Source organism: Mus caroli, chromosome 8 (assembly GCF_900094665.2).
Source record: "Mus caroli chromosome 8, CAROLI_EIJ_v1.1, whole genome shotgun sequence".
Taxonomy (NCBI): Eukaryota; Metazoa; Chordata; class Mammalia; order Rodentia; family Muridae; genus Mus; species Mus caroli.
In genome coordinates this window covers 39546429-39559614 of record NC_034577.1, presented here as the reverse complement: position 1 = coordinate 39559614, position 13186 = coordinate 39546429, and the positions used below count along the sequence as shown (strand labels likewise).

Below are 13186 nucleotides of genomic sequence, written 5' to 3'. Positions count from 1 at the left end.
GCAGCCTAAGTGAATTTTGCGATCAGACCCGGGGCTACACAGAAAAACCCTGTCTCCAAAAAACCCAAAAAAAAAAAAAAAAAGAAAAGAAAAGAAAAGAAAGAAAGAAAAAAGAAAAAATATGCTGTATGAAATTCTTAAAGAATACATCTTAAAAAGAGACACACGAGGAGCAAGACACTCTAAAAGCAGCTGGACAGTTCAGCCCTAGTACAGTATAGCTTTTTAGAAATAGTACCAAGATTGCTGTTTCTAGAAATACTGCTTGATCTTTTTATATGTAAATGTCGCAGCTCACTCCAGCTATGGTATATGTGTATGTATATAAATGACTGGCTCTAGCTATGTATATTGGAACAAATTAACCTTTTGACACTTTTCTCATCTGCATTATTTACCAAAAAGAATTCTCCTGAAGACTGAATTAAAAGCATTTCCTAAGCTGGAACGTATGCTTGAACCACCTATTTCATCATTATATACTGAATAATTTGTTATAAGTTAATTTATTAATCTGACTTATTATTTATCACTGCATTTTCAATTATGGTATTTTGTTTAAAACATCAAAAAATGAACTAATAGTTAATGCTTATTATGCGTTGGGAGCCATTCTGTGTACCATTCTGTTTAAATGTGTTTGTGGTGGTTAACCATTTGGTGTTCACGTAACCAGTGATGAGATGAAGGCAGAGAGAGGTTGAATCTCACGTTCAAGGCAGTACAACCAGAAGTGGGAAGCCAGGCATTCTGGCTGCTTAGAGCTATCAAGCAATTTATATTGTGTTCCCTGGAAAATTCTTCAGTTTTCAACAGTTAAGAGGATTACTAAATGTTTTAAGTTTCAGTATCCCCTGTCAAAATCAGAGATCAGGGTAATGCAATTTATTTACTTGTAGGGAATCAAATAGAACATGCAAACTAGTTGACAGAAGAAAGGAAGAAAAAAAAAAAAAAAGAACTGAGAAGGCCTGCTTCCCTGTAGCATAGCTTATCAAGGACATTGATTAGAAATCTATAGGAGCTGGGTAGAAAACAATAATTATTTCATTTAAAGATCTTCAAAGGAAATTTGCAATCCTTCCTGATTAGCAAGAGACACACAAGTCCACATTGTCTAAAGTTTTCGATGTTCAGTGCGTCCTATATCTCTAGCTTACCAAGTCACTGTCCATCGTGAGACTCTCTGGTATGATGGCTCTGTATACACTCACCGTTCACTACAAACGCCAAGTGGCCACCACATTCCAGGCATAGTCTGTCACTGAGCTATTGCAGTAAGCATGGAAGGATACACCTGGCATTTTATAGGCCAAGAGTTTGCTATTACTAAAACCATACAAAGTCCTTGCCAGGAAATATATAAACTAATGTCCTTTTGTAGAAGAAATTCTAAATGGCAGATGTAAAGTTAAGCCCAGGAATTTACATTAAAAGGATAGTAACATGCCTGGTAGGCTTTATTCCAGGAATGGGTGTGTCAAAATTAATATAACAATGTATTAAGGAGAAAAAAATTGTTTCAAGTAATGGATAAAAGCATCTGACAGAACTCAACAAGGAATTACAGAGCCAAAATAGATGAGATAGTTTGGTCCGGTACAGCAAAGGGTAAGTCTGATTGAGCAACACCAGGTCTTTTGAGACAGGACAGGTTTCTCCCCTACAATGTAACCTTCTATGTGGCTCTCTATGTTGTGGGAATATGTGTGAAGGACAAATGCATATGTGCTTTGAGTAGCAGCGAGCTCCCCTTACTCTCTGACCCAGAGCTTCATTCTCCCTTTAGCTTTTGTGAAACCATGAAAGACCAACATGTGAGCTTAGAGTTTGATAACACCTTTTCCATAGTTCTTGACTCTCTAATGTAATTCTAATATCTATTTTAAAACCAGTTTAATCATTCATGAGACCTTTGGAACCAGAGGTAAAAGTTACTTCAGTAGTATTTTATGGAGGAAAATTACTTGGAAAAAAATGTTTTTAAAACACTGATTTCTTTTGAAATTTATTTACATATCTTGGATGGAAGCCGTTGATACAGTTTATGTGGTATTCCTGAAAAAGAAAAGAAAATGTCTTAAAAGTTGTGAATGCTAAGTACATTCCCAATAAGTATTTTCAAATACTTCTACCTCCCAAAGATGCTAGGCACACATTCAGTGTATCTATAGAACAAAATTCTTAAATGATTCTATTATATAACAAATCAGATATAGTATCTTACAAAACTAAATTGTATTCATCTTTATGTTCTCTTCTTTTAAAGATTTTTTTATTTTTTGTTATGTGTATATATGTGTGTCTCCATGGGGATTTGCACACCTATGGATGCAGGCATCCCTGAAAGAAAATGTTGGATCCTCTGAAGCTGGGTGTTGGGTACACTTTTGGGGTGAATGGGTACTGGGGACCAAACTTGGGTCCTCTGCTAGAGCAGTACATACTCCCAGCCTCTGAGCCACCTCTCTAGGCCCCTCTTCTTACTTCTATATTTTGTTTAGTGCTGATAAGCTAATTAGAGTCTTAAAGATGCCTACTTATCTATCAGAATGTACGCACCTTTCAAGTCAGACGCCATAGGCCGATTCCTAAGACCGGAAGCATCTTCATAGACATCGTAGTTGTCGAAGTAGAGTTTTTCTCTTCTTGAAATATAGGTCGATTTTGATGCGCTGTTGTTCTGACTGGAGACTTTATCACTTAAACTCAAGTAGTCTCGCTGAAGATTCCGCATCTCAAATTCCAGGGTGTCTTTCTCATTTTCTATGCTTCTCACGTAGTTTTCCAGAAGTACCTTGTCTTCGGTGAGCCGATTGATGCTATTTTCGAACTTGGTGTTTTCTTGACTGTGTTTCTTGAGTTCTTCTTTCAGAATCTGGTTATCCGCCTTAATCTCCATGACCATTTTGGACAAGATCTCACACTCCTTGCTGATTTCGGCCAAGTTGTTTTTGTAGATGCTTGTCTCCGACTTGGCACTCTTGATTTCTTTCAGGAATTTCTCCTCCGCGGCCGACTGGTAGGCTTGAATATCCACGAGCTTCCTTTCCAACATCTGTCTGGCGGAAGTGGACTCCTGCAGTGTGGCCTCCAGACTCAGCTTCTCCGCTTTAGCTGTGTCTAGACTGTGAAGAAGCGACTCCTGCTCGGCTTTAGTCACTCTCTCCTTTTCTTTCAGCTGCAGGATCTCCAGCTTGCTCTCTTTCAGGTCACTCTCCAGCGTGCTCTTGTCTTTCAGGAGCTGGTACGTCTCTTTCTCTAGCATTTCCCTTTCGTCTTGTACCAACAGCATGCTTGTTTTCATGGCTTCTATTTCTATGTTCATTCTACTGTTTTCGTTTTGGAGGACGGCCATGTCACTTTGGGACTTGTGTTCCTTGCTCTTCAGGTGATCTATCGTTTCCAGCATCTGTTGCTTTTCCAGAGAGAGCTGACTGTTTTTCTCCTCCAGCATTTTGTGTTGGCCTCCGAGGACGTTGTAAGTGCTGACGATTTTCTTAAGTTCCCTGAGGCAGTCTTTGTTCTCTTCCTCCGCTTTGCTTAACTCGGACTGAAGAGCACTCTTTTCTTCAGCCAGAGACTTCAGTTGCTTCTCGTGGGCTTCCACCTTCTGGATCAGGGATTGTGCGGTGAACACGAGGGGCTTCATTTTGGTCTTAAGGGCTAGGTTTTCGTTCTCCAGTTCGGCCATCTTTTTCTGATTCTGCAAAGATTCTTTTAGGTAATTCTGCAGGTAATGAATTTTGGCGACGCTCTGCTTGGGGACGCACTGCTCTGGGACGCACTTGCCTTTGGGTAGCTTCTCGTTTTCAAGCGTTGCGGGTCCTTGGCTGACTATGAACGCTTGGCCTTCTTGGTCTTTTATTTTGTGTTTCCCTAGGTCCAGGACCGACAGAGTGTGCCTTGGAGCTCGGGAGTGGAGCTTTAAATCCATAATGTTCTTGCAGGTGATAGGGATGTCTTTATTTTTCTCATTCTTTTTCCCACGGTATACTTCACTTCTAGATAATTTTTTACATTTCCTACAAAAGTTCACATGCAGTTTTGACACCGTGTCCCTGAGTGGGAGCAGTTTGCTCACTAAGGCCTCTAATTCGGAAATTCTCTTCGATTTCATGTCTTCACTTAAGTTACCTTCCATGTTTTCTTGCTGGATACAATTAAGTTTTGAGCTATGCATGGGAAATGGCTCATGTTTGTGGTGACTTTGAGTACTGGCGTCTGCCTGGAAAGTGTGAAGTTCATTTGTGAGTGCCAGCTCCTTGTCCTGCGACTTCTGAAGCTCCTCTTTCATGTGCTTGATCGAGTGGCAAATGTCGTCTAAGTTTGCACAGAACCCATGCTTTGGGAAAGGGGTGGAGATGGTGGATTTATCCAGAATCACGGGAGCAGCTTGGGGCACCGCTGTTTGAGGAACCTGAGGTAGAAACTGATAGAGGCTGAAACTCTTTATGGCGCTGGGCTGCTCCGAAGTGTTCATAGCTTTCTTGGGAGGTGAGTTATCAGGGGTAGTTCTCAGGCCCTGCGGAGCTAGCATGTCCTTAACCTGTATCTGGGGTGGAATATCTGTGCCCTGAGGGAGACCAGTGTCACTGTTACTACTGAAGTTCTCTCCCATCGAATGGAGAGTCTTGGGGTCCTCAAAATGATTACTTTTCTTGGTGGAAGGTATTTCTTCTTGTGTCTCGTTAGGCTAGCGGCAATAGAAAGCATGCTATAAACAGGCTGTCCTTTCCCACGTGACCAAGAGATTAAGAAAGTCTGAGGCAGATTTATGTGTACAGCCTCACTGAGTATTTCCCTACTAACCAGAGAAGTCAGGGCATGTATCCCTATCTGTTTCTCTGGGCATGTGAACTAACACCAACTCTCTTGAGATCTACTACACAGTGGTTTAGGGCTGCCTTCCTTCCTTAGAGGGTGAGATACCTCGGTGAACCTCTTCATTTCAGAGGCAGAAATGTAGTATACGTATTATGCTCTAAGAGAGTCTCTTAAGTAGATAGGCCACATGGGAAATCAAGGAAATGAGTGTTTCTGCTACTGGGCTAGTTGTTAGCCTTTGTTTCCAAGTTCCTGGATTCAAAGGGGGTGATTTTATGACCACAGGTCCTGGAAATGTAATTTTCTTGCCAGCATAAACAATATTGGCCACTCTGGTTTGGGGCTTTTCTATAGACTTCATCCTTAGTTTGTCAATCCCCTCTGGACAGGTAGGCCAACCAAACTGCTTTGAATTTGCTTGGGTATTTTCAGCATTTAGACGAAGAGAAATACCTCTCCTACCCTCTGAAAGGGATAGTCAAATTTTACAGTATAGAGATCAACATACTTCTTTTACGTTTCTCAGGACAGATATTTCCTTATTTTCATCTCTGATGCTCCATTATTCCTTTTTGGGATAGATAGATAGATAGATAGATAGATAGATAGATAGATAGATGATAGATAAATAGATAGGTAGATAGAGAGATGTGAGAACCAGTTGTAGGGCTAGTTCTTAAATACCGGAAGGGGGAATGATTTATTGAAAACATACCAAATCCTTTTCAGGATGCATGCTGAATACTAGATTTTTTTCTGAGTTAAATTGTGGGGTTTCTACTTCAACAATACTTTTGTTCAGTATTTCACTGATTTCAGACTGTACCTTTAAAAGATAAATTGACAGTGTTAGAGCTTGGATTAGGATTTGGAAGTTTGCACGTGCGCAGAAGCACATTGTTGAAAGATAGCATCACATTTCCTGAACGTAAGTTCTTTGCCACTAAGAGAATAGGTTAAACTTATTTATTGTAATTTCAGTCATTAAAGGACTTTTAAGAAAATACCGTGTTTGTGAAAAAAATCAGAAACCTCTAGTAAAATAGTAAAAAATTATGAACTACATTTGCAATTATAGAGGGGTTACTTTTTTACATTGTGGAGTAAATAAGAAATCTTTGACATCCGTCATCGGAACGGAGCACATCCTGTCACCTGCCACAAAGTTCGTCGTCTACATTCCTGCAGTTCAATACAAGGACATTGGGTCAGAGTTGATGTCAGGCTGTTAGTGACTGTGTTAGGTACACCTGCTATGCGCTTTCTATTACAATCCCTCTCATTTCTCCAGAGGTAGTGTGTGTGTAAGCCTTTGATGACACCAGTTCTCCCTTTAGCTGCAAGACTGGGCCTACGACTCAGCAATGAGTCTCTCTCTAGAGAGGGATGGTCACGAATTGCTTCTGAACCCATTTGTGGGACTCAGAGCCACAGCAAGCGACCTTAGTATCGCCAGCTTTCAGAAGGAAGTGCATTCTCTCCCTCCCCCTTGCCTTTCCTCACCCTTCCCTTCCCGTTTCTCTCCTCCTCCGGACTTGAGTTTAGAAGGATTTGGAGCACCTTCCAACCGGTTCCCAAGATGCGTAATCTGACAACCCCTCACTCTGGAAAGCAGATCACAGTGTGGCCGAGGCTCGCTCCTGAACACTAAAGCCTTGATCGTAGGAATCAACTAGGAGATGCCCTCCTTATGGACTACACCAATCATACCATGCTGACGTTCTGCAGAGTCTGCATCCGCAGAGCCTGAAATGACTCCAGCTGATGTTGCAGGACCTAGAATGACATTTAACAGCGCGTCAAATGTAACACTTTCAGGTGGCCAGGCATAGTCTTCAAAGGCTAGGATTAACAAACAAACAAACAAACAAACCCCAGTGTGGCTTGTTTCCAAAAAGGATCACATGAGCCAGCTAACTCATCCTTAGCTGGGCTGCTGATGCTCTATCTTGATTGACATTTGGGGGTGGGGTGGGGTGGGGCGGGGAGTGTGTGGAATTTCTATGCATGCGCATGAACTTTTTTTGGGGGTGGGGTGGGGGGTGAGAATATCGTGGAAGACCCAGTATCACTCAGGAAGGGTTTTGCACATAATTAAATGAAACAGACTCACTTTCAGTGCTGATTGTGGTTGGATTTGATTTTCTGGTTCTGATGCACAGCCATATTCTAAGGAGCAAAATACAGAACATGTGTCATTTAGTTCCTAAAGTCATCTTTGTTTGTATTTTTGCTTTCTGAGCCAGGTCATCTCACCAGCCTAAGAGGATTTATTTTTAACTTAAAATTTTAGCTATTGGAGATTCTAACATGCTTGTTTGCTGGAAACATATTGGAGAGAGAGAGAGAGAGAGAGAGAGAGAGAGAGATTCTGGAGAATGAGAGATGCAATGACAGAAGAATTCTGGATGAGAAGGGATCTGGATCAGTTGGGTATTGATAGAATAGGGCAATCCTTCCATTGAAACAGGAAGTAGGGAGCTTAGCAGATATAAGGATGGGAGATTTTGGTCCAGTTGTTTCCACCTTTTCCATAAGAGCATGCCATGAGAGGAACGACATAGTTACTTAGGGGAGGGAGCACTCGAAAAGATTTATTTTGGCAATAAAGCAAGCACGCCAAATAGCATCAAGCTGCTCGTTTTAGCTTCATGCTATGATTCAGAAAGGAAGAGTTTTTCTTCAGCAGAGTGATTCAGAGCAGGCAGCGAGCAGGCAGGAAATCGGACCCACCTATCTTCAAAGGTAATAAAATTTTTTTGGTTTCTCCTATGAGTCTTTGGGTGTTACTTGTTCCTAAGGAAAAGTACATTCAAAATTCAGTAATGCTTAGAGAAGTCACATGACACTATATGATCCTGGAGTGTGAAGGGGAATGGTCACAGGTCCACGGGACACAACGCGGAACCACAGTTAAGCACTCACTAAGTCGTTGCTGAATGTATCCTATTGGAGGCCATTGGAAGGAGTGAGGCCTGCGGCCCCACCCCCGAAGAATCTTATCTATTGAGAATGTAAGAAATGTTATTCACATCTATCTTACTGTGTATTAAAAAGAGAAAAGAGGCTAGGATATGTTTGGTAGAGCAAGGTGGAAGGGGGCACCTCTGCAGGCCCATGCTGAGGCATCCCTTCCCCCTGAGGGACCAGCCACATGATGGATATAGAATGGAATAGAGTTTATTTAGGGCATGGGGAGGGGAGTAGAGACAGATAGACAGATAGATACACAGACACACAGAGAGAGACAGAGAGAGGAGGAAGAGGAGGAGGAGAGAGGGAGAAGAGGAAGAAGAAGAGGAAGAGGAAGAAGAGGAAGAGAAGGAGGGGAGGAGGAGAGGGTGGAGCAGGAGAGAGAGAAGAGAAGAGACTGGCCAGGAACACATGGAGAGAGGGGGAAGGCCATCTGGAGAGAGGGAGAAGGGGCAGAGAGTAAGAGAGTGAAGAGGGGCCAAGCAGCCCCTTTTATAGTAAGCCAGGCATTATCTGGCCGTTGCTAGGTAACTGTGGGGTGGAGCCTAGAAGGAGTGCTAACACTTATGTTTTCTATTTCATATTTAAGTGCTAAAATAAAAAAAAAATTATCAACGGGATGACCTTTTTATCAGAAAGAAAAAGGGAGTTTATGTCCAAGCCCGCAGTAAATTGTGTCCTATTCAATATATGCAAAAAGTGTTAAGTGCATGCCTGTGACTGAGGCTAAGGGGGAACATGACAATTTAAAAAGCGAAAAGTTAGCCGGGCGTAGGTGGCACACGGCTTTAATCCCAGCACTGGGGAGACAGAGGCAGGTGGATTTCTGAGTTCGAGGCCAGCCTGGGCTACAGAGTGAGTTCCAGGACAGCCACGACTACACAGAGAAACCCTGTCTCAAAAANAAAAAAAAAAAAAAAAAAAAAAAAAAAAAAAGCGAAAAGTTAAAGTGATTCTCAAGTGCAAACACTAACTTTGTTGACAGGCCTAGTGACATCTGCAGTGTGGGTTAGAGTGCACTCTGCCAGGGAAGTTAGGGTATCAGCTATGGAATCAGGCTGTCTGGACATTGACTTCTGGCTTTATAACATAATGTGATGGGTAACTCTAAGTGTGTATCACCCTTCGCATTCGTTCATGAGAACAGTTCTAGTTCGAATGCAAGGGGAGGAGGATGCTCAGAACTTCCCAGTGCTTCTCAGTTTGTTCAGAATAGAACCCCAAATCCTTGCTCGGAGTTACAAAGTTACTTCTCTCCTACCCCACTCCAACCAACATGCTCGCCCCCCACCCCACCCATTCTGCCTCATCCACAGGAATTAACTGCTCAAGCAAGCCAGCTTCTCTCCCACCTCAGACCCTGCGCTGTTGCTGGTCTTGATGCCTGAAATGTTCTTTTGTAGAACTTTTTTTTGCAATTTCTTCTTTACCTCCTCTGGTCTTTGCTCAGATGGGACCTGCTAAATGGAGCCCTCTCCGGTCACCTCCTCCCTTTAAAACAGAAGAGACCTCGCCTACTTGTAACACTCCAGATACTTCTGCCTTCTCTTTCCCCATAGGAATGGCTGCTAGCTTGTAAATAATGTCTGCTCTCCTGCTGACAGATAAGCTAAATGAAAGCTTGTATATATAGTCTTGGATCCCGTCTTATTTTGTTTTCTGTTCTACTATAAAATACTCTGACAAAAGAAACCTATGTGGGAAAGGATTTAATTCAGCATTATAACTCAAGAGTACAGGCTATTCTTTCAGGGTGAATTACAATGGGACAGATAGCTGAGTTGCATACACAGTAAATAAACAGAGAGCAAAGAATGAGTTCATGTTGGTGCTCAGCTTCCTTTCTCCATTTAAGCTGTGTAGACCACAGCCAAGGAATGGTGCCACCCACAGTGGGCAGCTCTTCCCACCTCAGCCATTGAAAGCCATATGATCCCCTTCAGGCAGGCTCAGAGGTTCATTTCCCAAGGGATTCTAGGTTCTGTCAAAGTGACAACTGTCATTGATAATCCCAGATGCCCAACCCCTAGATCAGGGCCTGATACAGCAGGTTCTTCAAAATGCTTGCGGTTGAGCAAATGCATGGAGGTTCAGAAGCAGAACAGGAGGGCCAGAACCAACCAGAAAGTACCCCTCATACACGTTCTGACAAGTTAAGGTTAGTTATGTTAACTAACCGCTCTTATTTGTATAAGTCATGCTGTGGAGTATCACGGGATTCTGGGGATCCGTCATCTACTGTGTTTGAGGTAAACTCTTCTTATTTGCTGCTGTGTTCATGAGGCTAAATGGTCCATGGCTTGTCGGATTCTGTCTCCACTGAGTCTGACCTTTACAGGGATTTGAGCTGATGTTTGCCCAGTAAGAACTTTACTGGTGAAACCATCTCCTCAGCCTCTAAGTGCAAAACACATGCGCTCGCCGTATTGAGGCGACGCCAGCTCTTCTGACCTTTGTTGAGCGCAGGGGTAAATACTAGGCTCATTAAATGTCTTTAGCCGTCTGTGATGGTATTTAGTCCCGTTACCCTGCCCCACTTTGCTGATTGCTCGGGGAAGACTACAGGTCTTCATGCCTGGTAACAGAGGAATGAAGAAAGCGACGGTCTACTCATCCTCCATGTTCTCCATCTTGAATCAAGTTGACTTTTATCAGGGGAAGTATGGCCTTGAATTGGCCAACGTGTGAAAAGGAACCCGGTCCCTACTCCATCATTTCTCTCTGCCTCACCTGGGGAACTCACGATTGGGGTCCCACCCATCAATCTAAAAGCCACCTTTGCTCATAAGCCCTGGCTCCTTCTCTTGATGTCCCACTGTGCACCCATGTGAGAGGGGTGCTGTCACTTTGGGCTTCTCTCCAGAAAGTGAGATCCCAATGGCAGTGTTCTGTGGTCCTCAAGTTACTCTACACATCTGAATCTTTGTTTATCCGAACTCGTGGCTGTTTGAAGTCTTTCAAATATCCTCCCCATGCTATAGCTCATTTCCCACCAATATTTACTGCAAAAACGTAGATTTTACCTGGTTCATTGCCCCCGCTTTCCTTTACCCCCTCAGAGGAATTCAGGATCTTGGATGCTGAAAGGAGAATGGAGTCAATGTCATCTTCTTCCGCGAGGTGCTTCTCTGGAACAGACCCGAGCACAGCTTTTGGCGGAGAGCTGGAAGGTAGCCTGGGAAGGTGAGGAAGCAAGGCACGGACATTCGGGTCGCCCACGCCCTCGGTGGCCACCAGAGGGCGCGCTATGATCAGGTAGAGATGTCAACTCTGCAAATAGGGGTGAAGGCGGCATCCCGCCAGGGGACAGGCGAGTGCTTTCTCACTGAGCAGGGGATTTGAGGTCGGGAAGATAACTCACACCAGACCCATCCGGAAAACTCGGGAGGCTTTGGGATGAAGGGACTCGGGTGTGGCTCCACTATCCTCCATTTCCCAGAGCCTCCCTCTAGAGGACAGCCTCCCGGATCGTTCTTACCGGGGCTCATTTCTGTCGCTTAAGATCTCTTTACCAACTGCCTTGCCCCAAGCATTCAGCTCTGCCGCTTCTAGCCGCAGCATCCCGTTGCCTAGTAACGGAGGTCAGGAAGCCCTGCCCACCCCCACCCTTTTCCGGAGCTGATGCAGACAATGTGATTGGTTTCCATTTATCGAAGTGCACTGATTTTCCTGTGCACTTGATAAAACACTTGAAAAAGGCGGGTGCTTCCCCGGGAAGCAGAGCTTGAGTAACTGATTGGTTAGGAAGGAAGAGCTTTTAAGTAAAAGTTTTCAATAAATACATATGACTTAATTTTGCAAAATCAATTATCTCAGAATATACAGTCATTGAGAACTGAATTTTAAATCACTGTGAGTAGGAATCGACAGCCACTATGATGTAATAATTTATTACTTAATAAATTACACCTGGCTTACTTTCAGGGAAGAGGCATGATGGTTTAATGTTCATGAGCTATAATTTCTTATTTTCTGGAGCAATGGTTTTTACAAAACTTGACAGTCTTTTTTTTTTTTTGTCTCATTGGGACAGCTTTAATACATTTTAAATTTTCGGTCTAATATGTCTGTTAAACCTTTGTTCTTTTTTGATTAAGAAATAGTTTGTATAAAACATTTTGACTTATACAATAACTCCATTCATCCTAAAGAAAATAATATAGTTCATCAAATGCTGGGTATTAATGTAACAGTGAAATATTATGTGACAACTCTAATTGGTGGATGGTGATGGTGAGTATTGGCTATTCTGTAGAAATTACCTGGAGATTTTCATGAGATGACTAAGTCACAACAGTTGCCATAGACTGTAAAACAAAAATGATAAGTGTTTACAATGTCAACCTCAATTTTAATCTGTGCACTGGTCTCAGCAGAAATCTACTTTTATTTTAGGATAACTTCTCAGTTAATCTATCAGAAAAAATGACCTTTAGTAGAAAAGGTTTAATTTTTAAAGATTTATTTATTTGTTTTTTTTTGTGTGTGTGTGTGTGGTGTATGTATGTGTTTGTGTGTGCATGCAGGTATGTATGTATGTATGTGCTTGTGTGTGTGTGCATATGAGTGTGGAAGTCGGAGACTTATGCTGTATTTATTTATTGAGATCCACCTAAAGTTTTTGGAGCAGAGTATTTTGCTGAGCCTAGAGCTCACAGACAGTCTCTATTGGCTGGTCAGTGAGCCCAAGGGATCCTCAATGACCTGGGCGACAGACATGTGCACCATGTTGCCCCTGGCCTTTTACAGTGGACATCAAACTCAGGTTCTCATGCTTGTGTGGTAAGCCATCTGCAAACTGAGCTATCTCTTCTGCCTGTCCTCCTGAACTATTAAGAGCAAATTATTGACTTCATCCCATCTCTCCTGAACATTTGGGTGTGTATTTTATAAGAATACTGAAAAGAAGCACAATACAGCTGTTATATTCAAGATTAGTGCTGATGCATAGTCACCCTATAGCTTCCAGGCATCACTGACATTCTTGCAGTAATGCCCTGGGTAGCCATAGGTCCCAGACTAAAGTCTGGCATTACATCCAGTTGCCATGATCTGTTTATTTAATGCATTTTAGTCTGATCAGTTTGATTTATCTTGAACTCCTAGGGCCTTAACATTTTAGAACATTCTAGGCCAATTATTCTGTAAAATGTTTTTGTGTCTTTTGTGGGTGTTTCCTAGTGGTAGGTCAGGCCATGCACTCTTGTCAGGGGGGCATAATGGCTGTTGGTCCTCATTGTAGTCTCTTGGGTGGCACAGGATTGTGGTCTGCAGCATCAGTGTGGTGTTCATTTGGTGACTTACCAGTCTCTACTGTAGATATTTAACCTTTGTTCTTTTTTTGATTAAGAAATAGTTTGTATAAAATATTTTGACTTATACAATA

The 13186-nt window shown here is 42.6% G+C and overlaps 1 protein-coding gene across 1 annotated transcript; it reads right to left on the bottom strand.

Annotated features, from left to right (window-relative positions):
- Positions 1–1997: 1997 nt before the first annotated feature.
- On the bottom strand, positions 1998–11361 carry Ccdc110 (coiled-coil domain containing 110). The gene is made up of 7 exons (XM_021171088.1): positions 11279–11361; positions 10824–10975; positions 6941–6996; positions 6538–6603; positions 5543–5653; positions 2563–4696; positions 1998–2058 (listed from the first exon to the last, which is right to left on the bottom strand). The coding sequence occupies exons 1-7, from the start codon at positions 11359–11361 to the stop codon at positions 2009–2011; spliced, it is 2652 nt and encodes an 883-aa protein (XP_021026747.1). The 3' UTR covers positions 1998–2008.
- Positions 11362–13186: the final 1825 nt, after the last annotated feature.

What these genes read in the sequence shown, in the direction of transcription:
- Ccdc110 (XM_021171088.1), bottom strand. Translation starts at nt 11,361, where the DNA reads ATGCTGCGGCTAGAAGCGGCAGAGCTGAATGCTTGGGGCAAGGCAGTT. An exon ending in AGCGACAGAAATGAGCCCCG is followed by an intron (nt 10,976 to 11,278) that starts GTAAGAACGATC and finishes TCACCTTCCCAG; the next exon opens with GCTACCTTCCAGCTCTCCGC. An exon ending in TGCATCCTGAAAAGGATTTG is followed by an intron (nt 4,697 to 5,542) that starts GTATGTTTTCAA and finishes TATTGCCGCTAG; the next exon opens with CCTAACGAGACACAAGAAGA.